Source organism: Gracilinanus agilis, chromosome 1 (assembly GCF_016433145.1).
Source record: "Gracilinanus agilis isolate LMUSP501 chromosome 1, AgileGrace, whole genome shotgun sequence".
Classification (NCBI taxonomy): domain Eukaryota; kingdom Metazoa; phylum Chordata; class Mammalia; order Didelphimorphia; family Didelphidae; genus Gracilinanus; species Gracilinanus agilis.
The window spans coordinates 485,906,275-485,928,595 of NC_058130.1; the positions used below are offsets into that span (position 1 = coordinate 485,906,275).

General features: G+C 36.6%; 1 protein-coding gene across 1 annotated transcript in view; it reads right to left on the bottom strand.

Moving 5' to 3' along the window:
* STMN2 (stathmin 2) overlaps positions 1–22,006 on the bottom strand; it is a 65,101-nt gene extending 43,095 nt beyond the window's left edge. Inside the window, exon 1 of the mRNA XM_044657938.1 lies at positions 21,881–22,006. Coding sequence (XP_044513873.1) covers positions 21,881–21,899 — 19 coding nt within the window. The 5' untranslated portion in view covers positions 21,900–22,006. The remainder of the gene's footprint in view (positions 1–21,880) is intronic.
* Positions 22,007–22,321: the final 315 nt, after the last annotated feature.

Genomic DNA, 22,321 nt, shown 5'->3' on the forward strand with positions numbered 1-22,321 from the left:
GTCTGTCTGTCTGTCTGTCTCTCTCTCTCTCTCTCTCTCTCTCTCTATATATATATTTTTTTTTTTTTATTCAAGCTCTCCTAAAAAGAGCATAAGATCAAGGATGTGTCGCACCTCCTTGATCTTATGCTCTTTTTAGGAGAGCTTGAATAATTTCTGGACCTAAGAAAGCAGGATTGCAAAAATTCTGAATCTGTGGTTGGGTACTCATTCCTGAGGAGTTCATTCCATCCAAAGACGGTAAGAAAAGATGGGTGAATAATTTTTGGGCATCCTTAGAAGGCATGTAGCCCAAATCATCACCAGGACAATTTCAGTTGGTGAATTTTTTCTCCTTTAAATTTACATCTTTTAAAAACATAAAATATAGTGCTAAGAGGATGAAAAAATATATTGGGGTTATGTTTCCATTGTGCCAACAGAACTGATAAATGAGTGAAAAAGTAAATTTAAAAAGTCTGGTTATATTCTCTTTGTCTTCTGAACTCTGAATTGGTTGATTATTTGGGCAAGACTCTTAATTGATAGGCTTTAACAGAGTACTATCTCTCTCTCTCTCTCTCTCTCTCTCTCTCTCAGCCTTGATGACATTAGCTAACTAATAGGTGACTGCTAATTAGGCTATCTTAGAAGAAACATTTAGGTGGGAGAGTGTTATATTAATTTCTGGCATAGATACTATATGTAAAATAATCTAATTTTATTTCTCTGCCATTATGAAAATTTGGGAATCTTCAGCATGCATTTTTGTGGCTATACATGAAACTTTAGGTTGATGAGTGGTTTATATTTCCATGCACTGCCAGACCTCTCTCTCTCTCTATTCCTTTCTTTTCCCCATATATTTCTGTTACTTGTAAGATCATCCATTCAATTCTATTCACTATGTGATTATAAAGCATCTACCAGGTGAAAGGCACTGCCATAGGTGATAAGGCTACAAAGATAAGAATGAAGTAGTTCCTGCCCTCAAGGAGAATATGTTCTCCTAGGGGATATAATATGTAAACAAAGTAAATTTGGAGTATATGCAAGTAATATAAAGTAGTGAGCACAACTTGCTTATATACCTCTACCTGACATCTTTGAATTCTGATTGACTACCAAAAATGTTTAAGTGGGGCATAGGGTAAGGGATCTCTCCAGGGTGATCAGGGAAGACTTGATGTAGGAGGTACCTATATGAGCTATGCTTTTAAGGATTCTGTGATTTGAAAGTGAAGAAGAAATGCATCCCAGATATGAGGGATTTATCTGAGCAAAGGCAAGGAGGTGGGAAATGAGCAGTCTAGTGTGAGTGGAACAGAATTTGCACGAAAGGGAATAATATAAATTAAGACTGAAAACTTTGGTAGGAGCAAAATTGTGGAGACCTGGCAATAAAGAGTCATTCACTGACCATTTTTGAGTAGGGGGAGTTTAAGACCCATGTTTTAAAAATATTAACTTGGCAGCTGTCTTGAAAATAGATGGGGAGCAGTTAGCCTGGAAGCAAAAAGTCAATTATTAAATACCTATAATAGGGAAATGTAATTTAATGTTACATCAATACTTTCAGTACTCAGTAGTTCATCATCACTGCTTTCCCTGGCACTACTTCTGGAGACTCAGATTGCAATCCCTTTATACCTGTGGGGACAGCTCTGATTTTTTTTGAGTCAGGTAATGAGCTTTTTGGAATACTTTTTGGTTACTCTAGTGGTAAAGCAGGTATTTTTTTTCTCCCTTCATTCCCATTGACTATCATCATGTACATTTCGAAATAGTATTCCTCAAGCTTCCTCTGAAGAGAGATGTTTTCTGAGAACTATATAGATTACCCACTCATGTCTATTCCTGATGTGGAAGTGATCTTGGGTTTTCAAAGGTAATGCCATCAGAGTACAATTTGTACCAAAATGATTATGGGTTAATCATGGACAGTTATAGATATACAGTCTCTACTGAGGACCAGTCTAGCTAAGGTTTTGTTGTTTTTTTTGGAGGGGGAGGAAGGCTTGGGTGGAGGAAGACAACTAATTAGGTTGGCTCTTTGGTCATAAACATTTGAGAGGTTCTGCTTTGTTCTGGTGGAAGGATTCCCCATATACAGAAACAGTGGACCCTTTGAGAATTTCAGGACATGTTACACTGAAGAGAAGGACTAGAAGATTTAAATTAGCATTTGAGCTCTGCTTCTCCAAGAAAATATAATACCAAGGTTGAATTTAATAGAATCACCTTGTAAAATGCTTCTTTATGAGTCTCCAGTTTCCAAGTAAGTAAATGTCAAATGGAGACCAATAATTAGCTCAGACTTTGAAAGCTTGCTGAAGCTATCAGTTCTCAAATGCTGTATGGGGAGGCTACTCACTTAATTGACAGAAAAAACTCCCAAACCTTCTACTGTGGCATGTCTAGTGTCAGATTAAATTTACTCATGCCACTTTGTGATTAATCAGAATGTGGATAGAATCCCAGAATTCAAACATGGTAAGGCTCAGGCTAAGAAAACATTTAGGGGTCAAAGATAAGCACAAAGAGACTAAAGCTTCTGAGCAGAGGAAACTGGAGAACATTCACCTCTATGCAGTGTTGTGTAGTGGAAGAAGCATTGATATTAGAGGTCTTGGGTTTTAATACTGATTGATACTGCCTGTGTAACCTTGAGCAAATCCTTCCTGGGGACTCGGTATCCCCATCTGCACAATGAGGGAGATGGACTAAATGGTCTCTGAAGTCTCTTCCAACTTTAAATTTATGATCCACGATCCCCTTGGACCACCAATTGTGTAGTGGTTGAAATAACAGAACACAGAGTTGAGATGAGCATTTCATGCAATATCCCAATCACATCAATCACATTCAGTCTCCAAAATGTCCCAAATCACTCCTACTGTGATTTGTTTTATGGCTATTCATCTTATAGCCATTCACTCATTCAGCAAATATTTGAACATCTATACCATGCAAATTATAGTCATATTTCTGTTAATCATTCTTAATTTTAATGTTTCCTCAGAAAAAGCAAGAAGTAAATGAAATCTTTTGCATTACACCTTTTTAAAATGTTTGATGTTCAAAATAAGGAATATTTCAATTAAACTTGCAGTAATTTTATTTTTGAGTAATTACAAAACTCAGTCCTTTAAGTGAGTGGTAAAGATTTTGCTACTACTCTGGAAGTACCATTTCCTTTGGAATCCATTTTAGAGACAGCTAAAATGGTGTGAAAGAAATCCTTCAGGTTAACCTAGATATGTCAGCTAAAATTGCTGGTGTGTGTTGGCATTTCAAACACCCCACCTCCTCACAGTGTGCTGTAGATGAGCTCATTATTTTCTGAAATGGGCTTTGTTATATTGCGAGCTGGACTTTAATTACTACAATCTTCTGTCAGAAGCCCACAGTAGTAAATCATTAGCCAAGTAAGGGATGAAATCATTGTATTTTTATGGAACTGATTTGTCTCTTCCCATCACTACTAAATGTGTTAAAATGTGATATGAGCAGAATAAAATGAGCCAGAAAAATTTAGGAGAAAGAATCCTCCTTCTTTGAGACTATACTTCCTGGGAGATATGTTAAGATAAAATTCATTCCAAGTAAAAACTGCTTTTAATGGAGAAAAATAAATCAAAAATTCAGAGTTAAATAATACATTAAAACATAATAAGATGGGGACAGATTATCTGGAAAGCATATGGGCTCTAGAAACAAAAATTATTAATGCATTTGAAAAGCATAATGAGAAATCTAATTTAATTTTTAAAACCAGACATTTATATGCAGAAATATCAGCCTGACTTTTGACATGGTTGAACTAATGGCTCTGGGGAGAAAAAATAATTAAAATCTTGCTGTTATTTACTGCCAGTAAGCAATTTAATTCAGAATAAAAGGCTGGAAATAACTTTAATTATAAAAAAAACAAACCTCTAGCATGTAATAATGACTACCCACTTGCAACCAATGAGATCAAAACCAAAAATTCACAGGGCTTTCCTTGTGCTTTCTTTATATGATGAAGAAATGAATAGAAAACACATGATGTTAATGATTATCTCTTATTATATATAACTTATTATATAACCATGGTCTTTTTTTTGGTCATTTTTTAAATGACATCCATTTATAGCTTCATAAAAATAAAAGAGAATCCCCTATTATGGAATCACAAAATTTTAGTTGGAAAGGAATCCAGAGACTATCTAGTCAAGCCCACTTCTGAAAAAGCATCTACTCTACAACATATCCCACAAATTCCTATTTGGATACTTCTAGTGAAGGGCTATCCAATCTCCCTAAATCACCCATTCCAATTTTTTGGATGGTTTTAATTGTTAGGAACTTATTCCTTACATCAGACCTAAAGTAAATCTTTCTTTCTGACATTTCCATCCATTGTTCCTAATATTTCCCTTAAGGGCCAAGCAGAACAGAAATAATCCTTCTTCAATATTGAATGACAACCATCATTCCACATTTTACTCCCTCCCTCCATCCTCATAAGACTTATCTAGGACATACATTTTTTCCTCCATTTAACATGAAACCCTCACCACTTTGGTTGTCTCTTTTGGAAGGTTCCCAGCTTATCAGCCTCTTTAATTATGTTTTGTTTACTATTGCTCCATGTCTCCCCGACCTGAATGTAAGATCCTTCAGGAGAAGAATGATGCCACATTTCTTGTTACCAAAGCAGTATTATGTGGTCAAAAGAGTCCTGGCCATGGATATAGGAGACCCAGGCTCTAATTCCAACTCTACCACTAACACAGAATGACCCTGGGCAAATCACTTAAACCTCTTTGATCCTCATATTCTGTAACTGTAAAATGAGGTGTTTGGACTAACTGGTTTCATAGGTCTCTTCTGTCTTTAAAATTCAATACTTCTATTGCTTCTATAAAAAGTTATCTATGTTCCAGGAATTGCTCTCCTGGGCAGCTGGTGGCACAATGGACAAAGCAGAAGGCCTAATATAAAGAGGACTTGAGTTCAAATTTGACCTAAGACCCTTACTAGTTATATGACTGAGAAAACTACTTAACTACTCTTTGTTTCTTCATCTGTAAAATAATGTAATTTACTTCCCAGGATTGTTGTGAGGACCAAATAAGATAGAAATTGCAAAGTACCTGACATAGTAAGCACTATATAAATGTTAGTTATTATTAGCTATCATTATTGCTAACTATGAAACCACGAATCAGTCTCCCTCCTTTCTCAATGAATTTAGTGTCTAGTTCACTAATGCTCACCTCATTGCAACTCTTGCTCTGATACTAAGGGACTTCAACAAACATAATGATATCCTAAGAGTACTGTTTAACCATACTAGTCTATTTGCTATTTGTCACACAATACACTTTGAACTTTTTTGCTGGTTGGTTCTCATGCCTAGAATGCTTCCCTAAGTCTTCTTGCCTCTTGGAATCCTTCGTTTCCTTCCAGATTTACCTTAAAAGCTACCTTCTCCAGGAGGCTTTTCCTGCTCTCCCCAGCAGCTAGTACCTTCCCCTCTTGGGTTACCTTTACATACCTACAGATATACACTTAGGACCCCTCATTAGATTTAGCCTTATTATGGAGAAATTTTTTCCCCTTTATATCCCTAGCATTTAACACAGTGCCTAGAGTATCTTTGTTTAGATATTTGTTGGTTAATTGATTTTCCCCAAAAATGAAGATCAATGATGGACACCCAGTTCATACAGAATAAATACTTATTGAATGACTAAGGCTCTGCCAACAGCAATGGAAGGAGGGCCCCAAAACAATATTGGGTGCTCTTTATTATATCTAAAAATTATAAACCTGGTTTCCTGATTTTAACTTCTGGAGAGACGTATTTATATTCCCTTGGATCTGAGTGTAACTGAATCTCTAGCACCTTAATTGTGCATTTTTGGCCCCTTAGAATAATTTCAGAAATGGGATTTTTGTTAGTTTTCAGATGAACAGTTCACCAATAGTTTTAGTGGAGAAGTATTTTCTAGGTTGAAAGAAAGTTTATCCTCTATATATCTTATCTGCACATGGCTATTTGTATATTGTCTCTTCCATTAGACTTTGAGATCCTTATGACTGAATTTTGCAATTTTCTGTGTGCTTAGAAATTTACAGTGTCTGGCACATAATAAATGTTTACTGTCCGGAAGAAACTATTTGCTTTTACTTACAATCCACTGCCTTCAACTTGTTCTATAAACAGAACAGAGACTTACTAGTTATTGACCCTTATCAATTGATAATTGACATTCATCTAAACTTGCTGGAGGTTTAAAGGTTTAGTTGTTATATTTTGTTACAGAGTTTTCAAAGTCCCTGATGTTACTGGCAATGTACTGGTTTTTAATAAGTAGGGGGGACTGCTGATTTTTGGTCTGGGCTACTTTATCCTAATCCTCTAGCTTGGTTCTTTTTCCCTCCTTATTCCAAAGGATACAGAGAAAGGCTCCTATTTAAATAGAAATATTTGACTTGTTTATTAATAAAGTTGTCAGATTATGAAAATATGCTTTGGAAAATATACATAAAATATAACATTTTTATTTTTCTTTGTTTGATTATCCATGAAAATGCTCCAAGGTCATTGAGACCCCAACTTTTCCTTTGAATATGGATATTCTGACCAGAATTTGATTCAGTTGAAACCATGCTAGCTTCTGCCTAGAAAGCATCTACTTGGATGGTGTACATTATTTTGCACATACAAAGTCATTGTATTTCTCTCTAGGTCTCAATTTTCTCATCTGTAAAAGGAAGGAGTTTAACCAGATGACATCTATGATCTTTTCAAATTCTGACCTTCTATGGCTCTCCAAGCTTATGAAACAATTGCTTAATCTGTGGATGTAGGATGGAAAACAAAATGCTACTCACCTTCCCCATTGTTAACCACAGTTTTTTTTCACATATTCATTCTTTCTTCTCTTGTCAAATCATATAAAAAACCAATTTTTTGAGAGTTCATCAGGTGTAAAATACTCTACATGGTGACCTCCCCTCAAGCTGCTTACTATATAGTTGGGGAGAGCAGACACAAACCTTTCAGTAAGAACAGGAGCTCCTTGATAGTAGGGACTGTTTTTTAAAAAATCTTTTCTCTCTCCAAATTAGCATGATGTCTCCCATATAGTGTATAGTTTTTGAATGAATGAATGTAAAAAATTAAATAGCAGTACAAAATGTATACATTAGTCGAAGAGATGATATCATAAAGCAGCATGGAAATTGCAAAGGTTTAACACTGTTATTTCTATAACTTGCACCTTCAGTGAATTATCAGGATCTGCCTAATAGAAATGGTATTTCCTTCCATTATTTGACTTGCCTATTCAGAATGTATTCCTGAAATAATTTGGCCACACCACAGTGGCAGAATTCTACCATTAATTTGTGGAATAAATTTGTTGTATTCTCTCTTTTAAACTATGCAAATGAATCCCAAAGTTCTAGGTTCTTTCCCTAAATTTCTGTGATCCATAATGTTTCTTTTCAATTTAGTTCAACAAATGTTTACCAAAAGCCTCCAAAATGCAAAGATTTGGGCTCAATTCTCAAATATAAGTCTTAAGACCCTGGGAAAGTTCTTTAAGCTTTTAGAGCTCCAGGTAACCCTAAATCTTTTAAATGGCAATACAGTTGTATATCTATATTGGTAGAAGGAGTTTTCTCACTTGAAAGTTTCTTAGAGCTTTGAAATCACATATCTTCTACAGAAAACAAAATCTTATAAAAATGTTCACATCCCTAAATTTTCACAAGATGATTTTTAAAGAAATATTTGAGGGGAAATGTTAATTTTCATTTGGCTATGTTTCCTAATATTATTAATTCTTTTTCCAAAGTCCTTGGATCACAATCAGATGGGATGCACACCCCTTCCTCCTATTTATGTCATTCTGTTCATATATCTCAGAACCATAACATTAAAAAAATTGGAATGAATTTTCTATATTCCCTTCAAAACTAATGCTAGATAACATTTTGGAATCACATAATTCTGATCCCCGCCTCTATTTCCCCTCTTCTATTTGTGAAATAACCATCAATATCAATTTATTCTTGTAACAAAAAGTATGTAGTTGAAAAAATACTGGAGTCTAGAGCCAAGTCAGAAAAGCAAGAAGAGAGGTTAATCAAATGAACAAAAGCATAAAGATTCTAGGGAAGTCTACAATGTAGCTGATATCAGCACAGCAAGAAAGCCAGGACAACCAATCTATAGAGTCAGCAAGTTAACTCAGAAGAGTGCAAAAACCTTCTCCCCACTATGAGATTGCCCTCAGGTAGCATACAAAATAAAAAAGAGAAGCAATATTTTTTGGTTGGTGTTTGTTAGATAGTCTGTTCTACTACTGTCTTGAAAAGAGGGAAAAATAATGAGCCTAGAGTCCTCTTTGTGGTAGAACTGTGTGGCTACAGGGTCCTGTTCATCTTCTTTCATTTTTTCTATTTGTCTCCATATTTCTGTTGTGGTTTGTATTTCAGGAAGTCAAATGTGTCATCAATATGTTGCCTGAAAAAAACTGGGGCACTGTTGAATTTGCGTTACAAAACCACTGACATCTACATTCTTGACATTCCCTCTGAGCCTCTCCATACCCTCTTAGGCGTGCCTATGTCAAAGAAAAGAGGCTGAGGATAAATGAGTTCTCCTGTGAGGGACACTGCTTTTAGAAATTACTCCTTTCTTACCTAGTTAAAAAAAATCAATAAAATGAAATAACCTCTCCTTTTCCTAGTTTAGTCTAGCATTGCTGGCAGAACATGGATAATTAGAATATGGGGAGAATAATATATTCTCTAGGACTACTTTATTGTACATTTAAAGGCCAATTACAAAAAGATTAGTGTAGTGACAATAGTGTTGCATATTTCAGTTTTCTGGCCAGATCTCATTTTATGTAGTGGTAAGTGCTATATGTTCCTTCAGAGAGATGTGAGAATAGTGATCTGCTCTCATATCATCTTGGTCAAGATATTTTTTCTTTTCCTTGGTGTTAAACACAAGACAAGAATAATGAAAATCAACTCTAATTGCCTGGAGAATGAATAGAGCATTGAGAAAGCTATAAATTGAAGACAGTCATGTATCCCCAACTTAGTAGGAAGGAATATTTCAAATGATTGAGTGAATAAGAAGTAGAGAAAGAGATGGGCATAGGAAATGTACCATGAATTTTCAGTATGGTTTTCAAAGAATAATGGCTTTTCGGTATAGTTATGCTAGATGAGAATTTGGTTCTTACTTGAAAATCAGTTGTTTGTTTCACCCTGAATTTTAATATATGCTATTTTCTTGTATTAAGTCATGCCATCCTGACATTCTGCCAGTGTTAGGTGTTTAGAAATAATATGCAATAGAGAATGCCAGGGTCAAAGCTTCCCATGGATATTTTTGATTTTCATATTCAATGGTAGAATAGTTTTACAAATCTGGAAGAGGAATAGATTAAAGCTATGTTGATGGGGTATGAGTATAATGCCTTTCGATCATGGAACTATAGAATCTCAGTTTTGGAAGGGACTTCAGAAATTATCTACTAGGAGTCATAACTAAGAAAAATGGCTACATAATATACCTGCCAAGTGGTTCTACAGCCTCTGATTGAAGGCTGCCAGTGAGAAGAAGCCCTTTTCTTCCTGAGGTAGCTCATTCTGCTTTGGGTTAGCCATTTCTAAGTTTTAGGGCCCTTTTCTCCTCTTACATCAAGCTTACATGAATCTTTGTTAACTTTCCCCTTTCACTTCTTGTTCTACTCTCCAGGGCCAACGAGAACAAGTTTAATTTTCTTCCACATGACAACTCTTCAAAATATGAAGGCAGTAATCATTCTCTCCCCATCTTTTCATCTTTTAAGTTTTTTCTAAGCTAAATGTCTCTCATTTTGCCTTAGATAGCATGAACTCAGTACCCTTCATTATGTTGACTGCTTTCTTCTGGGTGCTTTCCAGCTTGTTAATGCCCTTCTGAAAATGTGGCTTAGCCTAGAACTTTTTCTGAACACTTTCAAAAAGCTCAGAGTATTTTTATATGCATTATTTCCCATATTTGGGGGATGCAGCTGAGAGGAAAATCTATGGTGATTGTTACTTTCATTTATAGATGTAGAAAATATATTGTAAATGTTTCAGCTACATTTGCATATACAATAGTTATCATCAATAATATCTTATTTGAATATGAAGGATTTAGAGGAATTCCTAATAATGTCTTTTACTCATTTACTGAATTTTTGGAGGAGGGGAGAATAGTGAACATATAAAATGTCCATTTACTATCAATGCTAATTTTTCCCACTGCCATATCCTAGCATTCTATACTTATAGAAAATGGAGATGATTGAGGCTTAATTGATCTATAATTATATTGTGCTGGTGTGTTATAAAATTTTTAAACTTATAGATAATAGTATCGAATAATATTTGAAATGCTGTGGAATAAGGAATAAGAAGAAGCATGGGAAAAATGTGGAAAACAATAGTGAAATATTTTTTCTATTTAATGATTACAAAAACAGTTTTGGTTTTGGCTTCTACAAGTTGGAATACAACTTAAATACAATGGAACATTATTCAAAAAATGGATATAGTTAAGTTGATAATGTAATATTTCTGGGAATATAGTTCCAGTTGTGTCATGAATATAACAAAAAATCTAGCAGCCATTGGATAGTGGTAACTTTCAGAACTGTAAATAATTCCAATCATTTTTGCATTTTAGAATTTTGATAATTTTCTATAAATTTAAAATAGGTACATAAATATATGTACTAAAATATTAGTCATTAAAAAACCTGGTTGATTAGTGAATATATCATATACCTATTGATTCTCTAGTTCATTTACATCTATATTTCTCTTGAGATATTTGAAAAGCATTTAGCACACTACTTGGCACATAGTAGGTACTACATAAATGGTAGCTTTTATTATTATTCTTTAAGTTGGGCATTAATTCTGGAATCTATGCTGCCTTCTGAAAAGAAATTTTTCGATTTGGAGGATGGTGAAATTCTTGCAGAGAAAGCTTATGTGTTTTCCTTGAAGCCATCAATTTGTCACTTGGATGCTCTAAAGCAATGCGAGAAGGATCTTGATGGTTATATAAGACTAGTTCTATTGCACGGAAAACAGCAAGGTATGTAATGTAACAGATTACAAATGCTTCAGTTGAGGATAATGGGGATGCCAGTAGAAGAGTAGCAAGCAACACTATTAAATTGTATTTTAGAGAACGGATTCTTTTTGCTTGTTTGTTTTATCTTTGTATCCCCGATGCCTAGCGTGATGTCTTGTGCACAGTAAGTGCTTAATAAATGTCTGTAGTTTAGGATAAATTAGAACACAAATTGACCATAGAGTATGAACTAAGCTTCTGGCCAGAAGGAGGTCAAAGCTAAATGACTTATAAATGAATTGGGTTTTTCATTATGTGAGCACAATTCCAATGATAAATGTATATTTGTGAGCTCATTTATTTATTTTAAAAATGCAATTAATCCTCTTAATCCTGAAATAAAAACAAATTTAAAAGCATAACCTTTATATATGATTGATAATGTACTGATACACTGGGCAGTTCCAAGAGGTAGAATGAAGTAGAAGCTGCAAAGAAGGAAATTTAGGATTGATATAATGAAGAACTTCCTCTATCAGAGCAATCCAGAGTGGGATGGGTTGTCTTGGAAGTGTGGTCAGGATACCCTGGGCCTGGAGTCAGGAAGATCTGAGCTCTAGTTCAGCCACAGATACTAACAGGGTGACTCTGGGCAAGTCACTGAACCTCTGTCTGCCTCAGTTTTGTTACCTATAAAATGGGGATTAATAATAATATCTACTTTCCAGTGCTGTTGTGAGGATCACATTAGATATTTGTAAACACTGGGACCGGCCCATTGTAGGTGCTCTCACTCTTCTCTCTCTTTTGTCTATTTTCTGTCTCTCTCTCTCTGCATCTCACTGTCTTTGTTTCTGTTTCTGTCTCTCTCTGTCTCTCACTCTCTGTCTCTGTCCTCTCTGTCTCTGTCTCTCTGTTTCTCTATCTCTGTCTCTCCTATTATTATGATGAATTTGCCTTTATCAGAGTTCTTCAAGCAATGATTGGATTGTTGTATGTCTTGCAGTAGGTTTGGATTAAATGGTTGCTGCAGTCTTTTCTAATTCTGAAATTCTGAGACTCCTCAATTGCTCAGGACAATAGAAAATGAGCCAGTTCTTTAGGTTGTAGTGTAATTGTTCTGGATGGGTAACTGTTAAGTAAGCATTTTTCACATGGAGCACTTTATAATGCCCATAAAAAAAAATCAATCAGTTATAAAACATCTACTTCCCCTATGAAAACAGAGAAATGACTATTTATTAAAATTCCATGTGAGGACTGTAATTACCTATTTCTTGCTTATAGAAAAAAAAATAGTCATTATAATGCTTCAAAGTACCAAAGACTACAACCTTGAAAGTAACCAAAAGTATAAAAGAGAAAAGTCTTCAGTGTTTCTATTATAGCTTTACATCATAACCTGATGTTTCTTTGGGGATAGGCATCTGTTTGGTGCCTTAAACGTCAACACCTAGAGAGGCTGTATTTTTCTATGTCTAGGGAAACGACCGTTCAAATGCATTAATTAACCTTTACGTTCACATAAAAGTGGTTTGTGAGAACAAATACATACAAAATGGCTAAATGTTATCTTTAATCATGACTAATAAAAATGGGTTATATAAACACAGGATTTACTACTGCAAATGTCTCTTTGACAAATGACAAGCCCTGTTTCATTTATTAAAAGATAATTAAAACGCTTCACAGGGGATTCACATCTTTCCCACAGATCTTTTCTGCATGTATCCATATGAGGTAATAGAGACTAAAGAGGGACTTCAAAGTTATGTTTAATGGTAGGGAAGGATGTTAACCTTTAAGCCACATACATATCTTAAGTCCAAATCTAAGACAGTTTTTCTTAAAACCAGCATTCCATAAAAATCAACATTCCATTTTATTAGAGAGGTAAAGGAGTAATAATTCTGGCATTCATTGTTCCCAGTGTGATTCACTAGATAAAAGAAACCTATCCGAAGATATATTGGTCATATTAGAGAGAACATTGGATCTTAACTGTAATTGTCATGTCCTTGGATGAAGCATTAGATAATCATGCAGTCCATACCTTAGAAGAGTACAAGCTGGCCCAGCAATGTTTCACAGCTTCATTGCCTCTAAACCTCAAGAATGTCAAGTTTTTGAATAAGCCCAAGGCCAAGTCTTAAAACTTTTTGGATATACTTCTTTACAAAATTAAGTTTGCTTTTAGAGGTACAAGGAAAACTCAGGTAAGTCATATAAAATGGGAATACCATCACAATAATCTCCAAGGTGGGAGATTTCCTCTGACACTACATACATGTAAATGTAAACGGTTATCATCATTCAAAGATGGATTGATATTTGCACCAACACTAGAAAAATGATCCTTCCAGTAGAAGAGAGATGTGAGTAGCAGTTTGAATGACATGCAGCTAACAAAGAAAAGGAATTCCTTGGGGGTTCTATCCTGCTTCCACAAATAGCAGAATATTCTGTTAATTCTAATGACTAAGGCCAATGTTTTAATGCGTGAATGCATATATATGTATATATAACATGTATATATTAAATAAAATAATATACATATGCATACATTCATTGGCAATGAATGAGAAAAATCTTACTTGAGGATATTTATAATCCTCACTGCCCCAAAGATATTTTCATATATGATATTCATTTTTTCAGAGCTATAGAAGTAAATACAATCTGAAATTCTGTATTGTCTATATGATCTATTGCTTTTCATAGGTATGCTTTTTTTTTGAGGACTCACATCTAATAACTTTAATGTTATTTCTAGAAGAAATACTTTTCTGGGCAGAATTTGCTAGAAAATCAGTCTCCAGCACAGCTGGCTCAGAAGATAGTTAAAATGCTAAATCTAATTGAAATGACAAGCCTATACTTCCACTGCATGGGAAGTATAAAGACAACAACCAACCACCACAACACAACACAATGAAAAACAAACATATATCCCCAAGTTTTAGAATAGGATTTTAAAAAATGATTCTTCCAAAACGAAAAATACAATATCCAGGGCAACAAATTATATTGAAAAAAAAAAACTGAGTTATGTTCAACCTTAGAGATTCTCACCTCTGTCTTAATCTTTTCAGGATTTGGAATGATTTCAGGTCATTAGTTCTAAAGCTCTTAAGTCTGAATTCTTCATATACATTGGCCAAAAAGAGTCTACACAATGCACAGTCATCAGTATTGAGTGATAACCCAATCCTTTGCACTGACAAAAAGCCCCCAACACTGCTTCTTGGATACAGGTTCTTAGTAATAAACATACAAAAACAAGATGAACCCAGGTTTTCATTTTCTGTCACATTGAGGAACTTCTGTTGCATCATTCTTAGAAAATCCTCTCTCCCAGAAAGGAGATCCTGTATTTCAATTTATCAGATAAGTCTTTAAAAATCAATGGGGTAATACATTTATTAAGTCTTAGCAGGGAAATGAAAGTGTAATAAAATGAACATCCAAGTAATGTGGAAAAGATTAAGTTCTTTTCTTTATAAATTTTCCAGTAGTCAATTTCATATAACTCTTAAAATCCTTAGCTATCTTAAAAGTTTAGCTTATATGACCCCCCACCTATTTGGATTTCTGTACTTCATTTATATCACTCTCTTCCCACTTGAATTATCATTATTAAATTTATTTTTACTGATCATTTACAGATTATTATTTATTGATCTTTGTAATTTTGAGTCCCTCAGAATAATACAAGATATTTTAGGGCAGAGCTTATTTTTCTTTTCTTTTTTTTTTTTTTGTACCAGGGCTTAAGATAATACTTTGGATAAAATAGGAGCTTAGTAAATACATGCTCAATTGGATTGTATATTTCTTGAATTTCTCCTGAAGTAATGACAGAGATAACCATCATTAATTTTTTTCAAGGCATACCTACTTCAGGAATGAGGATCAGATGCAGGAAAGAATTTTACATTTCCAGAGAATTTATGATTTGAGTTATTTAGTGGTTAGTTGTATACAGTATAGACAACTTGTTACTATCAAATTATTCTGCTAATAGATACTTTGATAATTTGAAATATGATTGTAAAATATTTTACCAAAGTAAATGTGAAAAAGTTCTAATTGAATCAAATGTTTTTCTTTTTCTTCTTTAAAACAAAATCAATTTTAAAATAAAAAATACCTAAGAATCTTGGATATAATAGATGCCCAATAAATACCAGTCAATTAGGAATTGAGAGGCAGCATGGTAGAACAAATACAGAGCCAGCTGACTTTAGTGTCAGGAAGCCCTATGTTCAAATACCACTGCAGATCCATGATTTTCTGGTACTATTCATTGTGAGAGGGAATTTCTTCTTTGGAAGTTCCTCATACCAAATAAAATTTCAGAACTGGAAAAAATTAGTTTTAAATTTCCCAACTAAAAACACATTGAGTTTGTGGAGTGAGGCAGAGGAAGAAGGAACATAAAATGGAAAATATAGAAAATAATGCAAATATTAATAAAACAAAAAATAAGATGTTTTGTTCTTAAATCATTGTAATTGTTAATGCTCAGCTTGTCACTCACTGCCTTAGGCATATATAAAGTTATGCTAGCACCCAAAACCATGTAAATGACATAAAAATAAATAGCCTCTTAAAACCATACTGAAAAATAATACAATGAAACCAGATTATGACAGGGCCTAAACTATTCTTATTGATCTGCCATCTTTACAAATTACATGAACTTTTTTGGCCCACAAAGGTAATACTTAGAATAGATTGTAGCTTAGGTACTTGAATTAGGTATTGGGAAAGTATTTGTAATCCATGAGCTCATATTGGGACTGGGCTTTACCAAGTTCATGTACACGGTGAGTTTTTGACATTACTGGTACTCAGGCTCAGATTTCCTGATCTTCAGGTCCATTTGCTTTCCACTGTCCACAGACTTTCAGAATAATCATTGATTATTCTAGGGTAAGTATTTGGGAGGGTGCAGCATTAGGCTATTAGTATTTGGATATCCTTTAACTTTTTCAGGGCCTAGTAATAGATAATAATTTTCTAGTCCGTCTTGCTAAATTCTGCCCTAGTGTTGCAAAACAGTTACTGCAGCTCACAAATCTGGTCTGCTCTCAGCCAGGAAATAATTGAGGCTTTGTGAGCAACTGGATCATTGATCAGTTCTTATAGTATTCAAATATTACAAAGATGCAGAATTTCCTTTATATGAGGAAATTTTACTAATAGAATTATCTGTAGGTATAATGGTCCATATTGGAAGCCAATAATTTTTTCATCATCTTAAGCTATCTTATTTTATAGTTGTGTTGACAGTTGTTGGGAAAAACTAGAATGGTTGACCTAGAGTCAGATTGGAAGTTAGTGTATTAATCAAAGTGGGAATTTAGCATCTTTGGACAGAAAGTACTTATAAAACTGGAAATACTATACAAAAATGAAAGATGACTTCATTCCCAGGTATGTGTCCCTAGCATAAAATTTTACCTAACTCCAAGGGTATCCAGCCCTCATTTGAGTAGCCATCTGGTGAACTTGAATAGCATCAATAATTTGTCACATTAAGCACAATAAAACCCTCCCTTTCCCAAAAGACATATCTTCTTCCTGCTTGTTGGCAATTATTTGATAATTTTAGGAATTTAAACAATGATGTATATATATGGTGTATAGTATATAGTACCTGATTGTGACCTTAATAGAAGTATAATATCCAGAGAACTGGAGGTGGTCTGGTTGGGTCTCATTTGGATTATCATGTCAGATTATTGGTACTACATTTTTGAAGGGGCATGGATAAACTAGAGTTAAGAGTACGTATGACCCAGTGAAGAGACTAGAAACTTTGCCTTAAGAGGAAATGGTTGGGGGAAATAGAGGTATTTATTTTGTAGAAGGTGGGAGGAGTGCCAGCTAGGGTGGGGTCATTATAGCTGTCTATGTTTTTGAAAGACATGTGGAAGAGATATCTGAGTTGGAGAAAAAGAAAGAAAACGGATGAAAATTACATGGAACCAAATAATGTTTCAATGAAGAAGTCTTCCTATTTGTACTATCCTAAAGAGGAAAAAGTTGCTCGGGAGGTATGGGGTTCCTGTCACTAGAGGTCTTTGAGCTGAAGCTAGCTGACCATATGTCTAGCTGCTGTTGAAAAATTCCTAATCTTGGGTACAGTTTTTCCTACAAAATCTCTGAGGTCCTTTCCATTATGAATAAATCAACACCATTTCCCATTTTGCTTTATTTGTGTAGAACTTTCCCCACCATTTCGTTTCATAGCTACTGCAATGTTTAGGGAGCACCAAAAGAAGTTTTGCTTCTCAATTATTTAAGAAAGCAACTTCATTTTGCTGAATGTAATATGGTTCTATTCTATGAGACAATGGGATATAATTTTCTAAGTTTAAAAAAACCTGGAATCTTTCACTATTTTGACTAGTAGGAATGACCTGTTTGACATGTCATCTTTGTGCTGATCTGTCAAAATTCATCTTATGTTCCAACTACAGATGCTTGAAGTGAAAATGAAATAAAATATAATAAAAGGATATTTAGGGAAAAAAAAGAAAAATATTTAGAAAAAAAATTCAATTAAAAGTTTTAGTGGCTTATAATAGAAATAATTCCTTAAAAAATGAGTATTTTTTGCTTGTTAAAATGTGTTGCTGCAAAAAAAAACCAAAACAAAAATGATGAGAGGAATCACAATGAAACTGAACTTGGCTTTGTAATAAGAGTATTGGGACCTACTATCACAAGTTACTAGAATTTAATACTTCTTACTTTTTCAAGGAAATCTTCCTAGAATAAAAGATACCTGGAGAAACATTCATGCAGGATTTGTTATAATGCTTAACCTATTAATCTTATTTGTTTAGTCATTTCAGTCATGTTTGATGCTTTGTGACTCCCATTTGGGGTTTTCTTGGCAGAGACACTGGAGTGGTTTGACATTTCCTTCTCGAGCTCATTTTACAAATGAGGAAACTGAGGCATCAGGGTTAAGTGACTTGCCCAGAGCCAGATACTATCTAAGCCAGTTTTGAACTCAAGAAGATGTCTTCCTTGACTCTAGGCCTAGCAGCCCCCTCAATTAAACTAATCTACCCATGGGAAAATCAGTCACCCAAAGGTTGGCTTCCTTGCCTCAGGTAGCAAACTCAGAGCCGCCCATTGTTTATAGTCCTACTGTAAGCTACAGTACTACTTCATTTTCATTATCATCCTGAAACCATACCCCAATTTCAAAAATTTTCACTTTTTAAATTATGCGCCATAATCTATGTACATATTTTAATTTTTGTGCATCCAGTCCCTGTAATTTCTACATATTTTTAAAACCAAAACAAAAATCATCCAGAATGTTCTTGAATTCTAAAGAGGACCTTTCACATAGCAAAGGTATTGAATGTAATAGTTGAGTTATGAATAAGAAAAACCACATCCACCAGTAAACAATAGATTCAGCATTGTAACTGGAATGATTATTAAATTTGTTTTAAAATACTTTAGCAAACAATTTAGCATTGCAGAATTTGCATGGTCACTAAATTTGCATGTAGGGAGGGTGACAGTGTTGGTTGCCTCCTTTGGCAGTTGGGTGATTTCCATTTCACCACCAAGATTTTAATTCAGAATTTAGGTAATTTAGCTCACAACACACACTACTAACCTACCAACTGTGGGGAAAGCTAGTTTTAAGATGACTATTTTATCTTTACACATTTTTAACCTTGCAGAATCTGTACCGAAGAAATGAAAACCAAAGAAACATTTTTCCCCTATTGCAACTTAACAGATCAAACTGATGCAATTTCAAATGAATCGTTCTCTTTTCAAAGGCATGCATGAACACTTATCATGGACACACACATATACACCACCTCTACAACATTTAAGTGCTTAGAAGACATTTGTAACTTTATACATCTATAGAGCCCAGAGAGATTAAAAAAAAAATCTCTCTGCATCTCAGTGAAGAGAGGAAAATAGGCTGTATAATCTTAACTGCGAATAACTTGTCTCGCTCCTATTCTAAAAAAAGAAAATATCGATATTTTTAAAGATTCGAAACGGCATTTTCCCAAATATTTGTGAGAACAATAAGGCGACTGAGTAATTAAGAACTGATTAATGGAGGAGAAGGGGGAATTGAAAGTACAGGGGCAGATTCAATTATCTCGGGGAGGGTGGGATGATTTGGGGGTTCTTTCTCCTGATACAGAACCCCTCCTTCCTTTCATGGATATGGGGCGAATCCGAAGGAACCTTTGGTGGGGAGGGAGGAGAAGAGAGTAATTAGGGGTGGAGTGGGACTCCTGCTGGGGCTAGTCTCTCACAGACTACCAATTCCCAATACCAGACTGGTATCATCACCAGACTGCAGCAATGAGGAAAGCAGGAGGAGGAGGGCGCTTCCAACACTGCAGGGCTGGCCACCCTCCCACAACTCCCGCCTCAGTCGATTTGCATATCCAGCTGTTTTCTGTCAGGCTAAGCCCCACTCCTATTTGACTCCTCCCTCCACTTCCCACCCCCAATTCTTTTAGACTTCTCGGGGGAATAGATAGGGTGTGGTGGGGTGGGGTGGTGGCAGGTCTGCCAGGTTTCCGCTTTCCCCAGTCGGTTCCTTCTCAGTCCGTAGGGAAAAGCAGAAAGCTAGGGCAATTGGGTGGTGGGGCTGGAGGATAGGGCTGAGGGGCGTGAGGCGTGGGGTTAGAGAAGGAGGATACAAAGAATGGTACAGATCACAGAGAGCTTAGAGTTTGAAAATGGGTGGGTGTTGGGGGATGAGGGGAGGGGAGAATGCCCCTAGATGGCTACTGTGGGGCTGTCAGGGGAGGAGCTCCGAGGAAAGGGCATATCTCCGCGTGTCTTGGGCTGGGCTGGGGCGGGGAGGGCAGGGTGGCTTTGTGTAGTGGGAATGGGTTGGGGCTACTCCCAAGAATGCCTCAAAACAAGGGACTTTCTGGGGGTATAGTCCTCCCCTCTGAGTGACTAGAGTAGATACAGATGCTACGCCCGAGAACGAGTAGAAGGGCGGGGTTGGGGCTGGGGCCCCAAGCTCAGGTAGATAGATGCTAGGGGTGGAGTGGGGTTGGGGTGGGTGGCGTGGGCGTATTGCGAACTCCAGTAGAAAAGCGACCATTTCCGCAGACCCTCGAGCCACACCCTCTTCCAGCACTTTACACCTTTACTTTCCGACTTGGGAAGCAGGAGGAGCTGTATCTCGGTGGGTGGGCAGGAGGGCTAAACACCCCATAGAGAGCCGGCTCTATGCTTTCATTTCTTTCCCTGACACTGCATTCACTATCCTGGAGGAGTGCCCAGATCCAGATACTGGACCCACCTTGCTTCTTCCCTTCTTTCTATCCTTCTCTTTGCTTTCCCCCTTCAAATCTCCAACACCCAAAGGGAGGGGCTTCTCTAGGAGAGGAGTCTCAAGAAAGCTGTAGTATCCTAGACCAGTCTGGTTCTAATGACACAAATCAGTTGGAAAGAAAAAAAAAAAATCTTAAGTAATTCGCCTCGCCTTCCAGATATAATGGTTTAATGGCCAAAAGGTATTGCGACTTATTTAGTATCAACATATAATACTTTCATTTGTTTATCTAATGATCTAAAACATCCACTTTCTAAACAAGGCAGTTGAAAGGAAGCAGGGACAATTCCTAGACCCTCGGCTGAGGAGCCGAGAGACACCACCTTTATATTCTGGTGCATGTCCTCTTTCCTCAACTGCAGGGCAGAGTCTCCTATTTCGTCGTCCTACTTCCTACTCTTGCTCCTTCCCTTCCCTAGATTTCTGAGATGCAAACTGGGGCGATATGCAGGGAGAGAGAGAGAGAGAACTAGAGCTTCCTAGCGCTTCTGGAAGGGAAGAGGACGCGAAAGCAGCAGCAGCAGCAGCAGTATCAAGCAGATGGGTGGGGTCTGTCTGCATTGTGCTGGGCTGCTGGAGTGTGTGGCACTGAGCTCTGCAGGTGCCCTCCCCACAGGAACGCTCAGCCTCACACAAAGAAACCCAATGCAATCTTCATCTGAGCCACCCTCCCTCCATCCTTCTCCTCAACCCCACCCCTGCAGCTCTCCACCCAGCACCCACCCACCCCCCACCTCCCCACACCCTTTCCCCTGGTCTTTACTTCTCTCCCTTTCTACTAGTCTCCCCTCCCCCAAAACAAAGGAGCGGCTGCTCCCTTCTTCAACACTAGCAGGTTAGCTAACTAGTCAAAACGAATTATTTCACCCTATTCTCTCTTCCACCCAACCTCTACCCGCAGAGTTGGAATCAGTTTGACTTTGGATTTTTCCCTCTTCCTTTCTTTTCGCCACCCTTTCTCCCCCTTCCCATTTCTTCTGGTTTACTAGGGGGAAAACTGGAAGAAAAAAAAAAAAGAACGTTAGACTGACAATAAAGCTTACTCATAACTCCAGTTTCTGGCTTTCTATATCGTTCTTTCCTATATTTAAGAGAGGTGGTTGATGTAACTTTTCTCTCCCTGAAGCATTGAGGGGCTATTAAGAGTAAATAAAACCTTTATGAGTGAGAGACTAACTTACCTGCTTCTATGATTCTGGAGTAATTTTTCTTCAGAATTTCGGAAGACTCCCCTCTCCACCCTCCCTCACCGCACCCAGGGCTGTCAGTTCTCCATAGCTTCTCGTTCTTGATATTACCCATAGCATATTTTTCTTTATAAAACACGCCAAACTCTCTTTAAAGACCCAAGGGATCTTTGTGCCATCGTCTCTAGGAAAAAGCTAAAGGAGAAAAACCCGATTTCTTACCCATTGCTGTTTTAGCCATTGTAGAGATGTGCGGATGGATGCTCAGAGGTGGGGAAGGCAAAGGGGTCCAGCTACAGCAGCGCAGAGAGAGAGAGAGAGAGAGAGAAGACTGAATAAGGCACTGAGTCTGCAGAGTGGGGCTGTGGAAGAGAAAGAGCAGGAGGCAGGAGCCCATGAATAATTATCACTTCTCAGTCCAAGCAGATTGGCTCTGGAGGTCCCCTGACATGACTCCTGCAGAGCCAGAATCTCCAAGCATTAAATATTGATCTGCCAATGGTGCTGGAGTACAAAGTGCCAAAATGCAGTTTGAAATGGAAATCAGTCCTTCTCAGGCGGCTCCCCCCATTTTAGGGGGCTTAATAGTACAGTCCATGTAAAATGTTTGGTGCCTTAACAGGAGAAGCCTCTTGGAGCTGAGAGCTGGTCTTTGCCTACCTG